Source organism: Hydra vulgaris, chromosome 08 (genome assembly GCF_038396675.1).
Source record: "Hydra vulgaris chromosome 08, alternate assembly HydraT2T_AEP".
Taxonomy (NCBI): Eukaryota; Metazoa; Cnidaria; class Hydrozoa; order Anthoathecata; family Hydridae; genus Hydra; species Hydra vulgaris.
This window is the reverse complement of record NC_088927.1, coordinates 34,922,645-34,949,453: the sequence shown is the minus strand read 5'-3', so window position 1 is coordinate 34,949,453 and position 26,809 is coordinate 34,922,645. Positions and strand designations below refer to the sequence as shown.

The following is a 26,809-nucleotide window of genomic DNA, read 5'->3' as shown; positions in this document are numbered from 1 at the left end:
TACAGAGATTTTTAATTCAAACTTATAAACTAACTGCTAAAAGTTTTGGACATATGTCTTATTATCCTTTTCGACTAATGTCTTATTATCCTTTTCGAAATGACAGGTTTATATATTCTGTCTACAGAATAATTAAAAAAGATTATAAAAAGGCTAGACAACACAATGTATACATTGTTACTATAGTAACGCTGGCAAATAACACCACAACTTAATAAGATATTTTATTAACTTAAATACTTGGACTAAAAAGATTTTATTTATTTCAATATTTGAACAATCAAGGGACAATTATAGTTAAACAATTTGAGCAACTATATCATAAAATAGCAAGAAACTCGTAAAATATTTCTTATAAATGGTCATTATCATTTGTGGTTTTAAGAAATACGTAAGAGCTCAGTAATTACATAAGTTTTATTAAATCTCCCTCTTATCTAAGAGAGAGAGAGAGAGAGAGAGAGAGAGAGAGAGAGAGAGAAAGTAAGTGCTTCCAAAGCAGCATGTTAACAAATGTAAAAAAGCACAGAATAAATAGTAGTAACTGGTTTTATTATGTTACCAGTAAACAAAATTATTTTTACCTTGATTGAAAGCTAATTTCCAGCATTTCTTAATTAAGCTCCAGCTTCTCTTTAACTATTGACTAATGATTAATAGAGTAAATTTCACATCATACTAAATTTACAAAATTAAAACCATGTTTCAACAGTTAGCTAACTAATCAAATGACAAAGGGAAGACAAACTAAAAAAAAAAGAAAAAAGAACATATTTATGATAGAAATTATAAAGAAAAAATAAAATTATTTGGATTTAAAAGTGTTAATTGTTACTATAAATAGTTAAACTCATGCTTTGCTTTGTTCTGAATTGTCTAAAGTAAAATCAAATTAACAGACATTAACACTGCTTGACACTGAATTCTGTCAAGTAAGTTTTCTGCACGCCGAGTTGCATTTCTTACATTTCAACAACGATTAGTTTCATCCTGCCTAGATCTATTTTTTTCATTTGACAACTATTTTCAAGTTGCATATTAGCATTTTACATTAAAAACTTTGTTGAGCCTAATACTATCTATTTCAATTTCACTGTTATCATTAAACATATTACCAATAATCTTACTGTTGTTACAATTGAATAAATGAACGTAAAAGAATCTTACAAATTGTGATCTTTTCTAATCAAAGACTTTATTTAAACTTAAGATTTATTGAAATCCATATCTTTTTATATGTTTATATACATAAGTCGTTTATCAAAAATATTAAACAATATTTATTTACATCAATTATTTTTAATTTAACAAAGAATCTACAATGCACAAAATTATTTTTACCTTAATGAACAAAAATAATAAATGCACAATCTTGTATAAAAAATTGATGCAATGTCAGTCAGTATATTTTACTCTAAAGTGTATATATATATATATATATATATATATATATATATATATATATATATATATTATATATATATATATATATATATATATATATATATATATATATATATATATATATATATATATATATATATATATATATATACTGAAATATAGGCATTTAAGTTTATAAACATTCGTGTCAACAAATTACAGTCAGTTTTCCATGTTAAATACACAAAATATATATCTAATATAATATATATCAAATATAAAATAAAACAAAATAGTAAACTTACTCAAACCAGTATCAGTTACACCGTGTGAAGTAAATAAAAAAAACTTCAGTTCTTTTCAATCACTCTAAAAAATAACTTTCAGCTTTTTCCAATAGCAATAAAAAATAAAACAAAACTCGCTTAGCTGAGTTGCCTAGTTTATAAGAATCTGAAAACAGATAAGTAAAAAACCAAGAACAAACAAACATTTATATGTTAGAACTACTATATTTAAACAAATTAAATTAACCAAAGAATAACACCAATTCTCCTTATAAGCTAAAAAAAATTTTCAGCTCAAATTTGCTTGCAGACCTTGCTTGTAAAATAAAATGTGAATAAGAAACACATTTATAAAAGCCTAGAAAAAATTCATAGAAATTTACATACATTTGTTCTTTTATATTGCATAAATCCATCATATGATAAATCTGAAATGAAAAAATGTAATGGATAAGTAAATACAAAGAAAAACATCAAATATGAATCGAAAATCAATATATCTGATAGAGATAAGATGTCATGATAAGAGAGTAGTAGTTATTAAATATTGTTATTTCATGTTAGCCTTTAGAAAGCAGATCATGTTGGTACTTCATGGTTCTAAAAATTCAAATTAAGATATAAACAAAATGTATATACGGCTAAATGATTTTTCTTGAGTGGCTTTTAGTGAATGATTAAAAGCAGTGAGTTTCAATAATAAAACCACTTATAATTTTTAACAATAGACACCAACATAAAGGTAAGCCAAATGTAATAACATTAGTAACATAAATAAGAACTTTACGCAAAATCTTGCTCAACACGTTTGCCAAATCACACACTTTGAAAACATGGAAACAACATAATATAAACATAATATAAACTATAAAACACAATACATTTATTTAACTTTATATAACATATATGAACACCTCATATAATATTTATATACACAATAGATACATTTTATAGTATTTTAATGACACATTTATAAAACAATTACATAACAGTGTTATGTAATTGTGATTATTACATATGTGTTATTAACACATATTACCACATACATATATTTATCAAAAACTTTTTAACTTTGAACATAATATAAACATATATGCAAACTATAAACATATATAACTTGAATTGCGCGAACAAAAAATTTAAAAATAACATGAAAAAATCTAAAAAGATTCATATATATATTCATATATAAAAACATATATCTCGTAATAAAATATCAAATTATAATTATATTTAATTTAAATCAAATACTTATTGAATAAAGAGCAAAAAACAGATAGAAGAACTGCAATCCTTATAACAAAATTTAACGTTTAGCAACAATGAAATGTCAGTGTTGGCTCGAAATATTAATTTATTTTTCAAAATTTTTTAAAACAGTACAAAAAAAAGGTAATAGCATAACAGAAATGTTAATAAAATAATAATCAACATAATAAAATAAGCAAAGTACGAAATTATAGGATTTATAATATATTTGAATTATATTAATTTAGGACTTCATAAAACTAAATAAATTTAAAAGTAGTAATAAATATTTTTATGATAAAGTTTTAGTAACTTTTTTAGTACAAAAAAGTACTGTAACTATATTGGAGATATGCGATACTGCTTTAGCAGAACGATATCTCTTCATACAACTTTTCATGTATTCCTGACTATTCTTTTTCATTCCAGACCAACTTTTTACTGAATTTCTCAAGAGAAAACTTTTTAATTTAAATTTTGCTTTCACAATTTCAGTTTAAGCATGCGCTTTAAAGCAAAAGTTTTCGTTTTTCCGTTTTATGTTGATAATTGATCAAAATCGGGTACGATATCGTATCCGATTTTGATCAAATATTAAATAATACGTATTTTTGATAAATAAGTGGTATTGAACTCGAATTCGAAACTTAAAACTAAATGCGTATTTTTCTGGTATCAACGGCAGTATGTTAGACGTGATCAATACTCCGAGTATTTACAATACTAGATATGCCGACTGGGAACATAACAAAATTAGATTACCCAGTCGGCATATCTAGTATTGTAAATACTCAGAGTATTGATCACGTATAACATACCGCCATTGATACCAGAAAAATACGCATTTAGTTTTAAGTTCCGAATTCGAGTTCAATACCACTTATTTATAAAAAATACGTATTATTTAATATTTGATTAAAATCGGATACGATATCGTACGTGATTTTGATCAAATATCAAAATATAACGGAAAAACGAAAATCTTTGCTTTAAAGCGCATGCTTAAACTGATATTGTGAAAGCAAAATTTAAATTAAAAAGTTTTCTCTTGAGAAATTTAGTAAAAAGTTAGTCTGGAATGAAAAGGAATAGTCAGGAATACATGAAAAGTTGTATGAAGAGATATCGTTCTGCTTAAGCAGTATCGCATATCTCCAATATAGTTACAGTACTTTTTTGTACTAAAAAAGTTACTAAAACTTTCATAAAAATATCATAAAAATATCATAAAAAATCATAAAACTTTCATAAAAATATCATAAAAATATTTATCACTACTTTTAAATTTATTTAGTTTTATGAAGTCCTAAATTAATATAATTCAAATATATTATAAATCCTATAATTTCGTACCTTGCTTATTTTATTATGTTGATTATTATTTTATTAACATTTCTGTTATGCTATTACCTTTTTTTTGTACTGTTTTAAAAAATTTTGAAAAATAAATTAATATTTCGAGCCAACACTGACATTTCATTGTTGCTAAACGTTAAATTTTGTTATAAGGATTGCAGTTTTTCTATCTGTTTTTTGCTCTTTATTCAATAAGTATTTGATTTAAATTAAATATGATTATAGTTTGATATTTTATTACAAGATATAAGTTTTTATATATGAATATATATATGAATATTTTTAGATATTTTCATGTTATTTTAAAATTTTTTGTTCGCGCAATTCAAGTTGTATATGTTTATAGTTTGCATATATGTTTATATTATGTTCAAAGTTAAAAAGTTTTTGATAAATATATGTATGTGGTAATATGTGTTGTGTAACTGTTTTATAAATGTGTCATTAAAATAGTATAAAATGTATCTATTGTGTATATAAATATTATATGAGGTGTTTATATATGTTATATAAAGTTAAATAAATGTATTTTGTTTTATAGTTATTATATATGTTTATATTATATTGTTTCCATGTTTTCAAGGTGTGCGACTTGGCAAACGTGTTGAGCAAGATTTTGCGTAAAGTTGTTATTCATGTTCCTAATGTTGTTACATTGTTGGTGTCTTTTGTTAAAAATTATAAGTGGTTTTATTATTGAAACTCACTGCTTTTAATCATTCACTAAAAGCCACTCAAGAAAAATCATTTTGCCATATATACATTTTGTTTATATCTCAATTTGAATTTTTAGAACCATGAAGTACCAACATGATTTGTTTTCTAAAAGCTAACTTGAAATAACAATATTTAAAAACTACTACTCTCTTATCATGATATCTTATCTCTATCAGATATATTGATTTTCAATTCATATTTGATGTTTTTCTTTGTATTTACTTATCAGTTACATTTTTTCATTTCAGATTTATCATATGATGGATTTATGCGATATAAAAGAACAAATGTATGTAAATTTTTATGAATTTTTTCTAGGCTTTCCTAAATGTGTTTCTTATTCACATTTTATTTTACAAGCAAAGTCTGCAAGCAAATTTGAGCTGAAAATTTTTTTTAGCTTTTAAGGAGAATTGGCGTTCTTCTTTGTTTTATTTAATTTGTTTAAATATAGTAGTTCTAAAAAATAAATGTTTGTTTGTTCTTGGTTTTTTACTTATTTGTTTTCAGATTCTTATAAACTAGGCAACTCAGCTAAGCAAGTTTTGTTTTATTTTTTAGTGCTATTGGAAAGAGCTGAAAGTTATTTTTTAGAGTGAATGAAAAGAACTGAAGTGTTTTTTAGTTACTTCACACGGTGTAAGTGATACTGGTTTGAGTAAGTTTACTATTTTATTTTATATTGGATTTATTTTATATTTGATATATATTATATTAGATATATATTTTGTGTATTTAACATGGAAAACTGACTGTAATTTGTTGACACGAAAGTTTATAAACTTAAATCTGCCTATATTTCAGTATATTTATATATATATATATATATATAATATATATATATATATATATATATATATATATATATATATATATATATATATATAATTACTTTAGAGTAAAATATACTGACTGACATTGCTTCAATATTTTATACAAGTTTGTGCATTATTATTATTTTTGTTCATTAAGGTAAAAATAATTTTGTGCATTGTAGATTCTTTGTTAAATTAAAAATAATTGATGTAAATAAATATTGTTTAATATTTTTGATAAACGACTTATGTATATAAACATATAAAAAGATATGGATTTCAATAAATCTTAAGTTTGAATAAAGTCTTTGATTAGAAAAGATCACAATTTGTAAGATTCTTTTATGTTCATTTATTCAAATGTAACAATAGTAAGATTACTAGTAATATGTTTAATGATAACAGTGAAATTGAAATAGATAGTATTAGGCTTAACAAAGTTATTAATGTAAAATGCTATAAGGCAACTTGAAAATAGCTGTCAAATGAAAAAAATAGATCTAGGCAGGATGAAATTAATCGTTGTTGAAATGTAAGAAATGTAACTCGGCATGCAGAAGGCTTACTTGACAGAATTCAGTGTCAAGCAGTGTTAATGTCTGTTAATTTGATTTTACTTTAGATGCTTCAGAACAAAGAAAAATCAGAGTTTAACTATTTATAGTAACAATTAACACTTTTAAATCTAAATAATTTTTTTTTTTATAATTTCTATCATAATTATGTTCTTTTTTTCATTTTTTTTAGTTAGTTTTCCCTTTGTCATCTTTTGATTAGTTAGCTAACTGTTGAAACATGGTTTTAATTTTGCAAATTTAGTATGATGTGAAATTTACTCTATTAATCATTAGTCAACAGTTAGAGAGAAGCTGGAGCTTAATTAAGAAATGCTGGAAATTAGCTTTTAATCAAGGTAAAAATAATTTTGTTTACTGGTAACATAATAAAACCAGTAACTACTATTTATTTTGTGCTTTTTACATTTGTTAACATGCTGCTTTGGAAACACTTTCTTTCTCTCTTTCTCTCTCTCTCTCTCTCTCTCTCTCTCTCTCTCTCTCTCTCTCTCTCTCTCTCTCTCTCTCTCTCTCTCTCTCTCTCTCTCTCTCTCTCTTAGATGAGTGGGAGATTTAATAAAACTTATGTAATTACTGAGCTCTTACGTATTTCTTAATACCACAAATGATAATGACCATTTATAAGAAATATTTTACGAGTTGCTTACTATTTTATGATATAGTTGCTCAAATTGTTTAACTATAATTGTCCCTTGATTGTTCAAATATTGTAATAAATAAAATCTTTTTTGTCCAAGTATTCAAGTTAATAAAATATCTCATTAAGTTGTGGTGTTATTTGCCAGTGTTACTATAGTAACAATGTATACATTGTGTTGTCTAGCCTTTTTATAATCTTTTTTAATTATTCTGTAGACAATATATGAACCTGTCATTTCGAAAAGGACATAAGTCCAAAACTTCTAGCAGTTAGTTTATAAGTTTGAATTAAAAATTTCTGTATGATTTATGTTTTTTTTATAAAAAATAAAAAATACATAAGTTATATACGTTCTTTATTTATCTACTTCTATGTTCAATTTCTTTAGCAACCTAGACATTATTTTAATAAAAATCATATTTTTGTTGATTTTGAAAAGTTTTAGTAAATGGACTTGTGTCCTTTTCGAAATGACAGGTTCATATATTTTCTGTTATTATTATCCTAATTCTACTAACAATAAAATGCAAATAGTACTTTTGTAATTAAAAATTGTAATTTTTTTTTTTCATGTCTTTTTTTAGGTATTTGCAGGCTTTACTTGACTTTCCTTTTCTGGTACCTGTGTTGTGACAGATTTTAAAAAGAACTCAACTGATGTTAATGCGGTCTTTATGTCGTTACCTATAAGCAATGACATTGCTGATACGGAGTCAAAGTTAAAATATTTATAGATAAATTTGTATTTAATTTTTTAGATAATATATCAAGTTATTAATGTGTTTTTATTGGTATTAATGATTTAATAACTCATAACCCGTATTACGGGGTGCTTACTGCTAGTCATTATCATTATGCTATGAATTCATATTAGTTAATAAAATTGTATTGAAAATTCTCTGGTTATCGTGTTTTATACGTGTTTAAATGCGAGTTTGATACTCAGTTGGCGTCGTATAGTATACCTGTCTTTATACGCATTATACGTCTATTTTTAATGCGCTTTTGACACGATAAAATGGCTAACAAATATTCGTAAATAATGCGTATTCTGGAAAGTTTTAAATGCGCATGTAATACCAGGAAAATATCGTATTGAATATTCTCTGGTTTTCGTGTTTTATACGTGTTTACAAGAGTTTCAAATGCGAGTTTAATACTCAGTAGACGTCGTATTGTATACGTGCCTTTATACGCATCTAATGCGTATTTTTAATGCGTATTCGACACGATAAAATGGCTAACATACATACCATATCGATACGTATTTAAACGAGTTTCTAATGCGCATTTACAACTAAATTTGCCGACTGGGTAAGGTATTAATTTGTTTAAAATTGTATTAAAACAAATATAATCTCATAAAACAAAGGCAGTTCTTTGTGAGCATTTATAACATAAATGTTGACAGACAAATGATTCGCTTTCAAATTTCAATTTCATTTGTACAAAATAAACACGTTACAACTAAACAGTCATTTCTTAAAAGTGTTATTTCAATTTTTAAACAATAATACATTTGTTTAAAAATAATTTAGTTCTGGATATGCTGATATAGCAATCTGCTGATATATGCTGATATATTGTCATCTTTTTTATTTAGGACTCAATTAATTTTAAAAAATGATTACACTTTCCCAGTCGGCATATCTAGTATTGTAAATACTCGGAGTATTGATCACGTATAACATACCGCCGTTGATACCAGAAAAATACGCATTTAGATTTAAGTTTCGAATTCGAGTTCAATACCACTTATTTATCAAAAGTACGTATTATTTAATATTTGATCAAAATCGGATACGATATCGTACCCGATCTTGATCAAATATCAACATATAACGGAAAAACGAAAATCTTTGCTTTAAAGCGCATGCTTAAACTGAAATAGTGAAAGCAAAATTTAAATAAAAAAGTTTTTATTTGAGAAATTTAGTAAAAAGTTTGTCTGGAATGAAAAGAAATAGTCAGGAATGCATGAAAAGTTGTATGAAGAGATATCGTTCTGCTAAAGCAGTATCGCATATCTTCAATACAGTTACAGTACTTTTTTGTGCTAACAAAGTTATTAAAACTTTATCATAAAAATATTTATTACTACTTTTAAATTTATTTTGTTTTATTCTTATTTTTTATTATATTCTTATTTTCTTATTATCTTTATTTTATTTATTAAGTCCTAAATTAATATAATTCAAATATATTATAAATCCTATCATTTCATACCTTGCTTACTTTATTATTTTGATTATTATTTTATTAACATTTCTGTTATGCTATTACCTTTTTTTCGTACTGTTTTAAAAAATTTAGAAAAATAAATTAAAATTTCGAGCCAACGCTGATATTTTATTGTTGCTAAACGTTAAATTTTGTTATAAGGATTTCAGTTCTTCTATCTGTTTTTTGCTCTTTATTCAATAAGTATTTGATTCAAATTAAATATAATTCTAATTTAATATTTTATTACGAGATATATGTTTATATATATATATATATATTCATATATATGAATATATATATGAATCTTTTTAGATTTTTTCATGTTATTTTTAAATTTTTTGTTCGCGCAATTCAAGTTACATATGTTTGTAGTTTGCATATATGTTTATATTATGTTCAAAGTTTAAAAGTTTTTGATAAATATATGTATGTGGAAATATGTGTTATGTAATTGTTTTATGAATGTGTCATTAAAATAGTATAAAATGTATCTATTGTATATATAAATATTATATGAGGTGTTTGTATATGTTATATAAAGTTGAATAAATGTATTGTGTTTTATAGTTATTATGTATGTTTATATTATGTTGTTTCCATGTTTTCAAAGTGTTGAGCAAGATTTTGCGTAAAGTTGTTATTTATGTTACTAATGTTGTTACATTTGGCTTACCTTAATGTTGGTGTCAATTGTTAAAAGTTATAAGTGGTTTTATTATTGAAACTCACTGCTTTTAATCATTCACTAAAAGCCACTCAAGAAAAATCATTTTGCCGTATATACATTTTGTTTATCTCAATTTGAATTTTTAGAACCATGAAGTACAAACATGATTTGTTTTCTAAAGCATGAAAATATGAAAATAACAATATTTAACAACTACTACTCTCTTATCATGACATCTTATCTCTATCAGATATATTGATTTTCGATTCATATTTGATTTTTTTCTTTGTATTTACTTATCAATTACATTTTTTCATTTCAGATTTATCATATCATGGATTTATGCAATATAAAAGAACAAATGTATGTAAATTTTTATGAATTTTTTCTAGGCTTTTCTAAATGTGTTTCTTATTCACATTTTATTTTACAAGCAAGGTCTGCAAGCAAATTTGAGCTGAAAATTTTTTTTAGCTTTTAAGGAGAATTGGCGTTATTCTTTGTTTTATTTAATTTGTTTAAATATAGTAGTTCTAAAAAATAAATGTTTGTCTGTTCTTGGTTTTTTACTTATCTGTTTTCAGATTCTTATAAACTAGGCAACTCAGCTAAGCAAGTTTTGTTTTATTTTATTTATATATATATGTATATAAATATATATATATATATATATATATATATATATATATATATATATAATATATATATATATATATATATATATATATATATATATATATATATAATTACTTAAGAGCAAAATATACTGACTGACATTGCTTCAATATTTTATACAAGATTGTGCATTTATTATTTTTGTTCATTAAGGTAAAAATAATTTTATGCATTGTAGATTCTTTGTTAATTAAAAATAATTGATGTAAATAAATATTGTTTAATATTTTTGATAAACGACTTATGTATGTAAGCATATAAAAAGATTTGGATTTCAATAAATCTTAAGTTTAAATTAAGTCTTTGATTAGAAAAGATCACAATTTGTAAGATTCTTTTACGTTCATTTATTCAATTGTAACAATAGTAAGATTACTGGTAATATAATAACAGTGAAATTGAAATAGATAGATTAGGCTCAACAAAGTTATTAATGTAAAATGCTAATAGGCAACTTTAAAATAGTTGTCAAATGAAAAAAAAAGATCTAGGCAGGATGAAATTAATTGTTGTTGAAATGTAAGAAATGTAACTCGAAGTGCAGAAAACTTACTTGACAGAATTCAGTGTCAAGCAGTGTTAATGTCTGTTAATTTGATTTTACTTTTGACACTTCAGAACAAAGCAAAGTATGAGTTTAACTATTTATAGTAACAATTAACACTTTTTAATCTAAATAATTTTTTTTTAATTTTATAATTTCTATCATAATTGTGTTCTTTTTTTCATTTTTTTTTTAGTTTGTCTATCCTTTGTCATCTTTTGATTAGTTAGCTAACTGTTGAAACATGGTTTTAATTTTTGTAAATTTAGTATGATATGAAATTTATTCTATTAATCATTAGTCAACAGTTAGAGAGAAGCTGGAGCTTAATTAAGAAATGCTGGAAGTTAGCTTTTAATCAAGGTAAAAATAATTTTGTTTACTGGTAACATCCCAGTCGGCATATCTAGTATTGAAAATACTCGGAGTATTGATCACGTATAACATACCGCCATTGATACCAGAAAAATGCGCATTTAGTTTTAAGTTTCGAATTCGAGTTCAATACCACTTATTTATCAAAAATACGTATTTATAATATTTGATCAAAATCGGATATGATATCGAACCCGATTTTGATCAAATATTAACAAATAAGGGAATAACGAAAATCTTTGCTTTTAAAACGCATGCTTAAACTGATATAGCCAAAATAAAATTTAAATTAAAAAGGTTTCTCTTGAGCAATTTAGTAAATTATCTCCAGTACAGTTACAGTACTTTTTTGCACTAAAAGAGTTATCATAAAAATATTTATTACTACTTTTAAATTTATTAATTTAGTTTTATGAAGTCCTAAACTTATATAATTCAAATATATGTTAAATCCTATCATTTCATACATTGCTTATTTTATTCCGTTGATTACTATTTTATTGACATTTCTGTTATGCTATCACCTTTTTTTGTTCTGTTTTAGAAAATTTAGAAAAATAAGTTAAAATTTTGAGCCAAAACTGACATTTTAATTGTTGCTAAACGTAAAATTTTGTTATTAGGATTGCAGTTCTCTTATCTGTTTTTTGTTCTTCATTCAATAAGTATTTGATTTAAATTAAATATGATTATAATTTGATATTTTATTATGAGATATATGTCTTTATATATAAATATATATGAACCTTTTTAGATTTTTTCATGTTATTTTTAAATTTTTTGTTCACGCAATTCAAGTTATATATGTTTATAGTTTGCATATGTGTTTATATTATGTTCAAAATTAAAAAGTTTTTGATAAATATATGTATGTGGTAATATGTGTTATATAATTGTTTTATAAATGTATTTTTAAAATAGTATAAAATGTATCTATTGTGTATATAAATATTATAAGAAGTTTTTATATATGTTATATAAATTTAAATAAATATATTGTGTTTTATAGTTAGTATATATGTTTATATTATGTTGTTTTGCATGACATAGAAACAGCATAATATAAATATATATACTAACTATAAAACACAATATATTTATTTAAATTTATATAACATATATAAACACTTCTTATAATATTTATGGACCATGTTTTCAAAGTGTGTGACTTGGCAATCGTGTTGAGCAAGATTTTGCATAAAGTTGCTATTTATGTTACTAATGTTTTTACATTTGGCTTACCTTTATGTTGGTGTCTATTGTTAAAAATTATAAGTGGTTTTATTATTGAAACTCACTGCTTTTAATCGTTCAGTAAAAGCCACTCAAGAAAAATCATTTTGCCACATATACATTTTGTTTATATCTTAATTTAAATTTTTAGAACCATTGGCGTACCAACATGAATTATTTTCTACGAGCTAACATGAAATAACAATACTTAACAACTACTACTCTCTTATCATGACATCTTATCTCTATCTGATATATTGATTTGTGATTCATATATGATGTTTTTCTTTGTATTTACTTATCCATTACATTTTTTCATTTCAGATTTATCATATGATGGATTTATGCAATATAAAAGAACGAATATATGTAAATTTTTATGAATTTTTTAAAAACATCTGCTAATAATTAGTCCAGTCAACGTTCAAACTTAAATTTTGCATATGTCATCTTTAAGTAATTTCTAGGCTTTTCTAAAAGTGTTTCTTATTCACATGGTTTTACAAGCAAGATATGCAAGCAAATTTAAGTTGAAAATCTTTTTTTAGCATTTAAGGAGAATTGGCGTTACACTTTTTTAAATTTAATTTGTTTAAATATAGTAATTTTAACAAATTTAAAAAATTGTTTAAATATAGTAGTTTTAACAAATAAATGTTTGTTTGTTCTTTGTTTTTTTACTTATTTGTTTTCAGATTCTTTAGAACTTGGCAACTTATCTAAGTAAGTTTTTTTTTTCTTTTTAGTGCAATTGGAAAGAGCTGAAAGTTATTTTTTAGAGCAATTGAAAAGAGCTGAAGTGTTTTTTAGTTACTTCACACAGTATAACTGATACTGATTTGAGTAAGTTTACTATTTTGTTTTATTTTATATTGTATTTATATGATATTTGATATATGTTATATTAGATATATATTTTATGTATTTAACATGGAAAACTGACTGTAATTTGTTGACACAAAAGTTTATAAACATAAATCTGCCTATATTTCAGTATATTTTATATTTCTCTGTATCTTTATAAATATTCTTTCTTAGAAAAAATAACAGACTAAAAAAAAAAAAAAATTTTTTGAAAGTAGTTGAAAAAATGATGATGTATTTACATATTTCATTGTGTAAAGTGTAATACCACTATTTAAAGGTATGTGAATAGATATATAGGGGAACATGGGGCAAGATGATGACTGTTTCGAAAAACGCCTGTATCTTAGTCTGTCCCAAAAAATAAAACTTACCTTTAGCTGGTGATGTAGCAATGTAATAAATCAAGTCAAACGAGGATAAAAAGTTTTTTTCTCAATGTCAGAAAAACCTTTTTAATGCTTAGCTTTCGTCACAAAAATAATATTTAAAAAGAAACCATTGATAAATCTAGTAAAATTAATCTACTTCCCTTTCAGCAAAAATCAACTGTTATATTTAGTTTTGCTAAAGAGATAACTGTAGGTCGTCATCTTGCCCCATTCGTCATTTTACCCCATGTTCCCATATATATATATATATATATATATATATATATATATATATATATATATATATATATATATATATATATATATATATATATATATATATTTAAATAATTAATTTAGAGTAAAATATACTGATTGACATTGCTTCATTTTTTTATACAAGATTGTGAATTTATTATTTTTATGCATTAAGGTAAAAATAATATTGTGCATTGTAGTCTAGATTCTTTTTTAATTAAAAATAATTGATGTAAGTAAATGTTGTTTAATATTTTTGATAAGCGACTAATGTATGTAAACATATAAAAAGATATGGATTTCAATAAATCTTAAGTTTAAATAAAATCTTTGATTAGAAAAGATCACAATTTGTAAGATTCTTTTACGTTCATTTATTCAGTTGCAGCAATAGTAAGATTACTGGTAATATGTTTAATGATAATAGTTAAATTGAAATAGATAGTATTAGGCTCAACGAAGTTATTAATGTAAATGCTTATAGGCAACTTGAAAATAGTAGTCAAATGAAAAAAATAGATCATTTCTAAGAAATATTTTACGATTTGCTTGCTATTTTATGGTATAATTGTTTAAATTGTTCAACTATAATTGTCCCTCGATTGTTCAAATATTGTAATAAATAAAATCTTTTCAGTCCAAGTATTAAGTTGTTGTGTTATTTGCCAGTGTTACTACATTGTGTTGTCTAGCCTTTTTATAATCTTTTTTAATTATTCTGTAGTCACGGAATATATATTTTCTGTTATTATTATCCTAATTCTACTAACAATAAAATGCAAATAGTACTTTTGTAATTAAAAATTGTAATTTTTTTTTTAATATCATTTTTTAGGTATTTGCAGGCTTTACTTGACTTTCCGTTTCTGGTACCTGTGTTGTGACTATAAGCAATGACGTTGCTGATATGGAGTCAAAGTTAAAATATTTATAGATAAATTTGTATTTAATTTTTTAGATAATATATCAAGTTATTAATGTGTTTTTATTGTTATTAGTGATTTAATAACTCATAACCCGTATTACGGGTTGCTTACTGCTAGTCATTATCATTATGTTATGAATTCATATTAGTTAATAAAATTGTATTGAATATTCTCTGGTTATCGTGTTTTATACGTGTTTAAATGCGAGTTTGATACTCAGTAGGCGTCGTATTGTATACCTGTCTTTATACGCATCTGATGTCTATTTTTAATGCGCGTTTGACACGATAAAATGGCTAACAAATATTCGTAAATAATGCGTATTCTGGAAAGTTTTAAATGCGCATGTAATACCAGGAAAATATCGTATTGAATATTCTCTGGTTATCGTATTTTATACGTGTTTACAAGAGTTTCAAATGCGAGTTTGATACTCAGTAGGCGTCGTATTGTATACCTGTTCTTATACGCATCTAATGCGTATTTTTAATGCGTATTCGACACGATAAAATGGCTAACATACATACCACATCGATACGTAATTAAACGAGTTTCTAATGCGCATTTACAACTAAATTTGCCGACTGGGTTGTAACTGTTCTGTGCAAGAAAAAGCCTAAATCTTTTCTTTTATAGTTTTCATTGTATTTAGTATTTTATCATTATTGTGTTTTAAGAAACACAAAAGTGAAAGTAAACCCAGTACACAACCTACTAGAACTAAAAGAACAACTTCAATGTTCTATTTTAGGAATAAATCAATCAAAAAGTAAAACAACTGATCTCAAATAGTCATCTCAAATATATAATTTTATACTCATAGATTTAATGCATGTAACATTTAACCAGGTAACTATTTTATTTTGCAACTTTGTAGCATTTTTTTTTTTTTCAGGAAGGCGCAGTTCCTTCCTTTTTATGGTCACAATATCTGTAAACGATATCTTCACTAATTTTCTTATCGTAAAATATCTTGTTTGATGACCATTCAGCTGTAATATTCGGTACTTTAAGAGATACTTCATTAAAAATACATGTTTGCTATTTAATAACAATATTCGATAGCCTATTAGGCTTCCTTTTTTTCTTTTAGCTTTACAAAACGTAAATACATTTGCATCTTCTTTTGCAATTCCTCGAAAGTATCTTTTTAACCATTTAGGTTTTTAATCATATATGAATTAAGAGCTAATAGTAGCAGCGACAGTATTGTTTAGTTGATTTTTTTTAATAACACTGTAACCATCTTTACTTTTTTCCCTACATCGAATTAATTTATAGACCATTCTATATTATAATTTATAGACCTACATCGAATTAATTTATAGGTTTCTGAAATGAATTTGGCTTATGACACTTTCTTACTATATATTTTTTTCTCTTCTCTTAATTTAATAATGTCATTAATGGGTGTAAAATAAAAGTTTATAAATTTTAGACACGTTTACTGTGAACGATAGTTTTATTGATAACTAATCCAAGTTTTATATAATATATATTTATTTACTCGTTGATTGCTTATCTTGCCCCACAAAGTTGCTCAGCTTATCATGATGGGGTAGGTTGTGCAGCTTGGTAAACCTTAAGCAGTATCTTCTGAAACAAATCAATAAATTGATTTTTCTATTAACCAATTCGTTACGGGTTAGAGTTGTTCGCCAAAATATAAGACTTGCGAAAATTTTGTATCTTTATCTACCGTATTTCAAAAATTACGGAATTTACATATGCAAAAATTCACCTATACAAAAAAAAAAATTAAAATTCCTAAATAACGATTTGCGAAAAGAAACTTGCGAAACATTTTTTCAATCGTCTTTACATACGTTTGTGTATATATTTGTATACGCGCGCGCGTGTGCGTGTGTGTGTGTGTGTGTGTGTGTGTGTGTGTGTGTGTGTGTGTGTGTGTGTGTGTGTGTGTGTGTGTGTGTGTGTGTGTGTGTGTGTGTGTGTGTGTGTGTGTGTGTGTGTAGGGCTGTAAATCCTGGCTCGTGTTCGTGAACGGCTCGGTGATCGGTCGACAAGAGCTCGTTCATGTTCGGCTCGAATGGTAAACGAGCCGGGCTTGAACAAAAAACTAGGCTCGTTTATTAAACGAGCCGAGCTTGAACATCATAGGCTCGTTCATATAGGCTCGAATAAAGCTCGAGTATAAATATATATATATATTTATTTATATTATAATAATATATATGTAATAAATAAAATTGTGATATTATATATATTAGTGTATAATAAAAATATGGTGTTAGTGTAACCATATGAGATATGACCCATATAACTCTTATTACACTAAATAGTTGATTAATATAAACAATTTAATTACGTGAGGCTACTATTGACTATTGTCATTTGCCAACAGGCCTAATACGTTTTGGACCATTTTAATGGATTTAAGAGTGTACAAATTATGCAAAACAGAAATGTAAATATATAAAACTTTTTTTTCAAGCTCTTTTCACAATGATTTTGTTGAAGGAGTCATTTTTTAACTTGTAGAAAGGTATTTTTTAATAACGAGCCGAGCTCGAACCAGTCGAGCTCGAGCAACATGTAAAACGAGCCGAGCCCAAACAATACTAATCCTTAACGAGCCGAGCTCGAACAAAGAATCTCATGTTCGAAACGAGCTCGAGCCGAGCCTGAACACTCTTAATATGTAAGCCCTGAACGAGCCAAACTTGCCCTGGCAAGTTTGGCTCGTTTGGCTCGATTTACAGGCCTATGTGTGTGCGTGTGTGTGTGTGTGTGTGTGTGTGTGTGTGTGTGTGTGTGTGTGTGTGTGTGTGTGTGTGTGTGTGTGTGTGTGTGAGTGTGTGTATTTATATATGTATTTATATATTTATATATATATATATATATATATATATATATATATATATATATATATATATATATATATATATATAAATTATATATATATATATATATATATATATATATATATATATATATATATATATATATATATATATATATATATATATATTAAACATATATAGCGATCATTAAATCAGGGGCGAATCTACAGATTACAAATCTATTAATTATTTAATAGACTAATCCATAGTCATCTTTCAAATGCTAATATATAGCTAATACATGGCTAGTACACACAAAAAAAAGCTATGCAATGAACAAAGTTTGCATAACCATGCATAAAAAGTAACAGATTATCTAAGTAGAATGACTAATCCTACTTGCTTTAATTTGTTTTAGTTTTATTCATGTTATTTACATTATTTAATTATTTTTCGTTAAACGACATTTTAGAAGTATAAATAAGGAATACCGTTATTTATTTATAAAAATTTTTATGCGCATTTAACACTTAAAAATATCAATAAATAAATAGCACTTAGCTATTTAGTTTATTAAACATTTTTTTGTTCATAAAACATAATTAAATACATCATCAATGACGTGTTTTATAAGTTTTTCTGCAAAAGTAACTTTTATTTTTATCTTTTATCAATACTTCCCAAAGTAAATATTAAGGGCCTTTTTTTCTTTTTTTTTTTTTCAAATTTTTAGATTTAGAGGACTTTTTTTAGAAGTTGACGATTGTGCCCCTCCACTTCGAAACCCGTGTCGTCGGCCCTGACGATTACTTGCGAAATGAAAATCGGCGATTTTAAATATTTTGTTTATTTCGATACAAAAAAAGTTAATTCTCGTTATCAATATCCCCTTCGAAAGAATTTTTTTTTCTTTAGTTTTATAAAACCTTCCGGTTAACAACTCTGTAACAGGTTAAATTATCTTTTCAATCGTGAAAATATTAAGGAAATCCGACGCACTGTTTATGAAATCTGTAAGATTTATTTAAAATTACTTAACTAACCCCACTCTACCCTACAACACTTTCGCGTTTTGTATTGTATAACATTTATATATAGTATAACATTTATATAACGATATAGAACAACATTTTCACGTTTCGTTTTTATTTGACCATATTGTATAACATTTACGTTTAAATTTTTGATAATCTTCAGTATACAGAACGTTTTCTCATCATTAGCAGATGTAACAGAAAGAATCAAGCATATTTTGTAGAGTATAGACAAAATTAGAAGACATGGTGTAATCTGTTACAATTGCTTTTTCAATGTTTATAAGTTACTGTACTATTCATATAAACTCCTAAATGAATTTGTATTTTCCTCAAATAAATTTAATGGATCAAAACAACCGAATTATATAACTTAGTTACTAAAATCATGAAATCATTCTTCAATTTGGGTTAAAAGTTTATCTATAAAAGTTTTCATACTTAAAGCGTGTAGTTGAATCATTTACATTCATCTCGCCAAAGACCTTCTGCCATGCGTTTCTTTTTTTTTTTAATTATAATTAATTGTCAACAATTGAATACAGTAAAAAACAATTTTGTAATTGAATCTTATATAAAGAGTATAATTGAATTTTTTTAAAGTGCACTAGTTGACCATCCATCTTGGCAATTAATAATATTCCCTGCTCTCAATGATGTTTAAAATCATTTTCAACATCTTCTTTGCTGTATTTGTTGTTGGCCATATTGTTGAGAGTAATGAGGCTATTTTTGCTGTAAAAAAAAAATATATTGGAACTTTATACTTTCTTCCTAAAAACAGAAAAATGGATTTTGAACGCTGTATTAATGTTTCATAGATAAAACTGTAAGACGTCATCTATGTAAGATGTCATCTATGAGTCTGAAATTATCATGTAGGATAATGAATGATGCCATACATCAGCAAGATCGATGGAGTAGGTGCGTAGAAAACAAATAACGTTTTTGAACAGAGTGGAAACTCACCCGACTTAAATCCTATCAAAAACACTTGGAAACAAATGAAAAGCAAGATTCGGAGAGCCTGTGCAACATCCCTTCCAGAATTAAAAAAGAGATCATTCGAGTATGGTTTAAGGACATTGACTCAGAAAACTTTAAGAAGTTGGGGATCGATGTATGGGATCAACGCATGGGATCAGTGATTGAAAATATATGACTAAATACCAAAAAATACTTAAATTATATTTTTGTAGTTTTTTTTTTTTTTTTACTTTTTTGATGAAACATGAAACATATTTTCGGTTTAATATGTTAATTTGTTTGTTAAATTTTGAAATATACTCTGTTAAACTTTACCATAGAACTTTCTTTAAAGAAAATTTTTTGTTTCTTTTTAAAAAAAAAAAAAGAAACATGTTTTTTCGTGAAATATATAGCAGCATATATAAAATATAACTTAAAGTTTGAAATATATAATGTTTATAATAGTTATATATATTTAAAAAACTCTTTAAATAAGAAGTTTTTAAAAACATGTTTTCGTAAACCATGTAGCCTAATATGACTTTAAGCTTATAGTCAATTTAAGCATTTTTTTTTTTTAATTTTTTTTTGGAAAAAAAGAATCAGGAATAGGCAATTTTTTGTCACTTAAATGCCATTTAAGTCTTTTTGAACTTTTCGGGGCCTTCCGAAACAACTAAAAACTTTAAATACCGTGTTTTAGTTTTATTAAAATATTTGTTATTGAAATTGTTTGAAAGCAAGTTATAACTTTGCAAAGATGTTCACAAAAATATATCTAGTAACGAATTTAGGGATATGTTACTTTTTTTTTTTAGTTTTTTTTTTTAGTTTATATTATTTACATGTTGTGTAATTTAAGCATATAAACTTAGAATCTGGAAGAAGATCATATCGATCTTGTTGCCAAAACCATATAAAAATTACAGTATAAATATAATATAAAATGATACAGGTAGTTTATAACAAAATAACAATCCAAAACATTTGAAATAAATGGTTAAAATAATATCTAAAAAATAGTTCAATATATTATCCGTTGAAAAAATAATATTCTTTAATTTGTTTTTAAAAACAGAAAAAGAGATAGATGCATCTAAATTAGGCTGGACAATTTTATTCCAGAGATAAGGTGCTCGATGATCTATACAAAATTGATTAAACCTTGTTTGACAAAAGAGTTCTTTTAAATTTTAAAAAATTTAAAAAAAAAAAAAATTTTAAAGTTTTTATTTCACAAACTATATTTGTTCTTTACTTTAAAGGTAAATAGATCTTTAAAAACATTTAATAATGGGTTGTTCATACAACAAAACGTAAAACATAAAGCATTATGCAAATTAAGTTCATTTAAGTTTAATACATTCATATCTTTGAATATAGGCTTTGTGTTTGAAAAACGATTTTAAAAATATACTCTTTGCGTTGCATGTTTCTGATGGCGGTAAAGACGTTGCAACTTACTTTTACCTGTACTTTCCCAGGGAATATTTGCATAGTTTATAGCTATAAATAAATTAGTAGTATAGTTTTCTTAAATTTTTTTTATTTAAATAATTTCTGGCCTTATAGACGATTCCAATACTTTTTGCAACTTTTGTTGATATATAATCAATATGAGTTTTCCATGTCATATTTTTGACAAGATAAATACCTAGAAATTTTAAAACACGGAATCTTTTTTTATTTCTATTTTATCAATATAAAGTTTAGGTAAATTATTAGGCAAAAAACGTTTTTGTGTTGAGGAGTGGAAAAGGATCCACTTTGTTTTGTCAGTATTTAAGGTTAGTTTACTGCATTTAAACCAAGTAGAAATTTGTATAAGTTCTTTATTCATATTTGAAAAAAGTTTGTTAATGTCTTTGTTTGATAAAAATAAATTCGTATCGTCTACAAACATGATGCTTACAAGGTTCGAGGCTTCATTTAGATCGTTGATGTATACTTAAAAGAGAAGTGGACCAAGGATGGAACCCTGTGGAACACCACATTTTATTTCAATTAATGCTTTATTTTGAAGATCAATAGGAAGCAATTCTTCTCCGTGGTAAACGAATTGCTTTCTATTTGGCAAGTAGCTTTTATACTATTTGATTTACCAGTTATTCTGTAGAACTCAAGTTTTTTAAGTAAGATATTATGATTGACTGTACCAAAAGCCTTTGATAAATCGACAAAAACACCAAGTGTATATTATGATTTAGCAAAAGAATTTGAGACTTCACGTATAAACTGAATAATGGCTTGTTTAGTTGAAATATTTTTTTTAAAGCCAAATCGATTTTTATTAAATTATTTGAAATCAAATAGTAGTATGTCTGTTCGAAGATGATTTTTTCTAATATTTTTGAAAACGTAGCAAAGATAGAAATAGAGCAATAACTATCGACGTTTAATTTTTCTCCGTTTTTATAAATCGGGATAACTTTGGCAGTTTCTAATAAATCTGGGAAAACCTCTTGTTGTATAGATGTTTAGAAAACTTCAAATAGAATATCTTTCAAGCTTTCATAGTTATGCTTCCGTTTATTCCATCCGCACCGATTGCTTTGTTTCTTTTTAGAGATTTGAAGGCTCTTTCAAACTCTTCAATTGATAAATCTAGGAATAAGTCATGGGGAGAAAGTAAGGTATTTGAAGTTATCAAAAAATCATTAAAGAAAAGATTTGTAGAAGTTATTCAAACATAAAAAAAAAAAAGAACTTGATACAGTTTTAGTTTTTCCAAGTTTAAAACCCTCGTGTTTTTCGTGTTTTTCATCCAATGGAAGGATTATCCCTTCTACTTATATAATCTATTACTTTTTATGCATGGTTTTGCAAGCTTTGTTGATTGAATAGTTTTGTTCTGTGTGTACTAGCCATGCATTAGCCTTATATTAGCATATAAAAGATGATTATGGATTAGTCTATATTAAAGTTATTTTCGTGAACTCAAACCAAGAACCTAGAAATGAGTAAGATTTATATGAAATGTCTTTTGCAGATGACATTTTTGATTCAAAACGCCCAGTACGATTTCTCTACGACAAATTTTCATCTACTTGCCCAACAAGAAACTTGGTGTATTTTCCCGTTTTATGATTATGTGATTTATGAGCAGCACTGAAATTTTTTTAAATTCTAAATTTTCTAATTTGTGATTTGATTCAATGTTTATATAAGAGCTATATAAAAATATCTCTTTATATTACATGGTTTTTGCGAAATATAAAACATTTTTTAAGAAAGTATAACATTTTTTATGAAAGTATAAAACATTTTTTAAGAAAATGAATAACATTTTTTATGAAAATATAATACCAATTTAATAAAAATATTAAGAATATATATATATATATATATGTATATATATATGTATATATATATGTATATATATATGTATATATATATATATATATATATATATATATATATATATATATATATATATATATATATATATATATATATATATATATATTAAATTTCAAGAAAATATAAAACGTTTTCTTAAAAAAAACAACTTAGAAAACTAGTCTTAAAAGCATATTTTGCTATTATCTTTGAAAATTAATTATTTTTATAAAGTACGCAAAATTATTTTTAAAACGTACGTTTTAAAAATAATTTTGCGTACTTTATAAAAATAAAAATGCAAGATTTCGTTAATATGTAGTGTATAAAGAACTTTAATTATGTATACTACAGACTTAAATTGAACTATTTAAAATAGTATTATACATTTAAAAAAAAAAAATTACAATAAATTTTTTAGCAACTAACTAATATAAAATAAGAAATTTTTTATTTTATATAGTTCTTCAGAAGAAAAATTATTAACTTAATATTAAAATTATGATATATGGTCTTTAAAATTATACAACGAACAACACAGTATCGCGGACGTTACATACATTCTCTTAAAACATCCGTCGACATGGTAAGGCGAATTCTTAATATACAAATGTTGTTATCCTGTTTTATTTTTGTAATCATTATAACTGTGTCTACGTAGACCGCTAAATATTCTAATGCAATTCATATTTATTTGATTTTACAGAAGTTATGAATAATTTAAGGTCAAGCTTTGAAACTGCGTAGTTATTAATTTTAAACAAATACGTAGAAGTTATTTATTAAATTATTATTAGCTCTCAAGCATTCATTATAAATATTTTGTATTTTTTAATTTTAGTCTCATCGTAAATTTGAGGCACCTCGTCATGGAAACCTTGGGTTTCTTCCAAGGAAACGAAGTAAAAAGCAACTCGCTAGAATGAAAACTTTTCCAAAGGATGACGAAACAAAACCATGTCACTTGACTGGTTTTATTGGATTTAAAGCAGGTATGACTCACATAGTTCGTGAAGTAGATCGTGTAGGCTCGAAGGTTCACAAAAAAGAGGTTGTTGAAGCAGTTACAATTTTGGAAACTCCTCCAATTGTTATAGTTGGAATTGTTGGTTATGTAGAAACACCTCGTGGTCTGCGCCAATTAACAACTGTATGGGCAGAACATCTTAGTGACGAATGCAAACGTCGATTTTACAAAAACTGGTATGTGTTATATATATATATAAATATATATATATATATATATATATATATATATATATATATATATATATATATAAATAAATAAATAAATAAATAAAGAGTTATTATAATGTTATAAAAAGTAACCTACAATACAACGTTACTTATTTATTTGTTGTATTCAATATTTTGCTATGTATAATAAAATTCAATACAAATTAATAGTGTTAAAATAATTGTCTAATGGTTAAATAAATGCAGTTATTATATAATAAATTTTTGTTCAGTATTGGTTCTCCTCTCAGAGAATTCTGATGAGCTCCAATGTTTCCATTAAATAGGTATAAATCAAAGCATAAGGCTTTTACCAAATCAAGTAAAAAATGGACTGACGAGAATGGCAAAAAAAGCATTGAACGTGATCTTGAAAAGATGATTAAGTACTGTAAAGTGATAAGAGTTTTAGTCCACACCCAACAAAAATTAGTTGGATTAAAGCAAAAAAAAGCTCATATCATGGAAATTCAAATAAATGGTGGTAAAATAGCTGACAAAGTCAATTGGGCTAAAAATCATCTAGAAAAGACAATAAGTGTTAGTAATGTTTTTGGACAAGATGAAATGATTGATGCTATTGGTATTACTAAGGGTCATGGATTTAAAGGTAATTTTATTAATAAAGTTTTAAATTAATTCAGTTTGGCTTAGCATAAACAATCAGTGTACTACGTACTTATTTTATAAACTTTATTATTATACTAAAATTTATATCATTTTGTTATACTAAATTTTATGGAAATTGACTTGAATTTTTGTAAAAGATTATGTTCAAATATCTAGTGCTTATGTTTTTTACAATGTGCAGTGTCATATTTTTCAACAATTGCAATGTTTATAAAAGTGTTCAATTTAAGATTATTTAGATTTTTTAAAAAAGCTAAACTATAAATAACTTTATAGGAGTGACATACAGATGGGGTACAAAAAAACTCCCTCGGAAAACTCACAAAGGTTTACGAAAGGTTGCCTGTGTTGGTGCATGGCATCCAGCACGTATTGGTTTCACTGTTCCTCGTGCAGGTCAGTGTGGTTATCATCATCGTGTTGAAAGAAATAAGAAAGTTTACAGAATTGGACGTGGTATACATACTAAAGATAACAAAGTTGTTAAGAATAATGCATCAACTGATTATGATCTCACTGAAAAAACTATAACACCAATGGTATTAAAAACTTTGTACTATATTTTAAAAATATATATCAGTTAATAGATTTTAATAGTTATTTTTTAGTGTATGTTTCTGATAGTTTATTTTGTATTTGTTACGATCTGTTTTAAGATTTTGTATGTTATTTTATAGGGTGGTTTTCCTCATTATGGTGAGGTAACTGAAGATTTTCTCATGCTTAAAGGTGCTATACCTGGTCCCAAAAAGCGAGTCATTTCATTACGTAAAGTAAGTTAAAAACATATTGTTTCAAGATTGTTTATTTTGCGTTCTTTTTAAAGAAAAATTATAAATCATTATGACATAAAAATGTAAATTACAGTTTCTTTTTAACTATATTAACTAGGTAATTGCTTTTCAAAGCTTATTTAAAATGATCGATTTTTATGTTTATGTTTTTATTATACCATTATACGCAAATTTGGTTGCTTCTTTTTTCAAAAAATTTTGCTTGAATACTAATTAAAATTATATTCTCAATTTTTGCTAGAACTTCCTGTCTTAAAGTATTTTATGCTCCATCTTGAAAAGCTTATTGTAACAGAAATTTTAAATATGTATTTTCTTAATAATGGAAATTTAAGTATCCATGATTCATAAAGGCTCTAAACTAAAGTCAGCGAATTAAGTTAAATTTCAATTTTTTTTTTAATTTAAGTGTTAGCTTTTTCTACACAATACTTATACATGTTGTGATTTAAACAATTATAAATTCTTTATTTGGTGTTTTTCCATAAATTTTAACATTAGTACATCTATGAAATTTTAAAGTTTCTTATTCTAATGAAGTTTTGAGATTAGATGTGAATTGTTGTAATTTCTTCCTTTTAATTTTTTTTAACATATAAGCCACCCTTAAGTCAAGTAAATTATATTTATTGCAATTTTATTCATAATTTCATTTAGTCTCTGCTTGCACAAACTTCTCGTAAAGCCAATGAGAAAATAACCTTGAAATTTATCGACACGTCTTCTAAATTTGGTCATGGTCGTTTCCAACATGATCAAGAAAAGAAAAGTTTTATGGGATTATTGAAAAAAGATAAACATGTTGATGTTGTTGAGGCCTAAAATAAATGTTTCTGTGAAGGA

General features: G+C 25.2%; 1 protein-coding gene and 2 long non-coding RNA genes across 5 annotated transcripts; all 3 read left to right on the top strand.

The window, feature by feature from the left end:
• Positions 1 to 3,691: 3,691 nt before the first annotated feature.
• Positions 3,692 to 7,798, top strand: LOC136083785 (uncharacterized). 2 transcript variants are annotated; one of them, XR_010640087.1, is made up of 4 exons: positions 3,692 to 5,280; positions 5,553 to 5,649; positions 6,554 to 6,719; positions 7,609 to 7,798. It is a non-coding gene; the product is annotated as an uncharacterized LOC136083785 (long non-coding RNA). The 2 variants fall into 2 exon arrangements; XR_010640086.1 differs by lacking the exon at positions 6,554 to 6,719.
• Positions 7,799 to 9,624: 1,826 nt separating this feature from the next.
• Positions 9,625 to 15,208, top strand: LOC136083784 (uncharacterized). 2 transcript variants are annotated; one of them, XR_010640085.1, is made up of 3 exons: positions 9,625 to 10,277; positions 13,488 to 13,584; positions 15,070 to 15,208. It is a non-coding gene; the product is annotated as an uncharacterized LOC136083784 (long non-coding RNA). The 2 variants fall into 2 exon arrangements; XR_010640084.1 differs by lacking the exon at positions 9,625 to 10,277 and adding an exon at positions 12,583 to 13,110.
• An 8,556-nt stretch (positions 15,209 to 23,764) lies between these two features.
• On the top strand, positions 23,765 to 26,809 carry LOC100199663 (large ribosomal subunit protein uL3). The gene is made up of 6 exons (XM_065803541.1): positions 23,765 to 23,892; positions 24,148 to 24,509; positions 24,830 to 25,152; positions 25,449 to 25,711; positions 25,850 to 25,945; positions 26,624 to 26,809. Exons 1-6 carry the CDS (start codon positions 23,815 to 23,817, stop codon positions 26,786 to 26,788), a joined length of 1,287 nt encoding a protein of 428 aa, XP_065659613.1. The 5' UTR covers positions 23,765 to 23,814; the 3' UTR covers positions 26,789 to 26,809.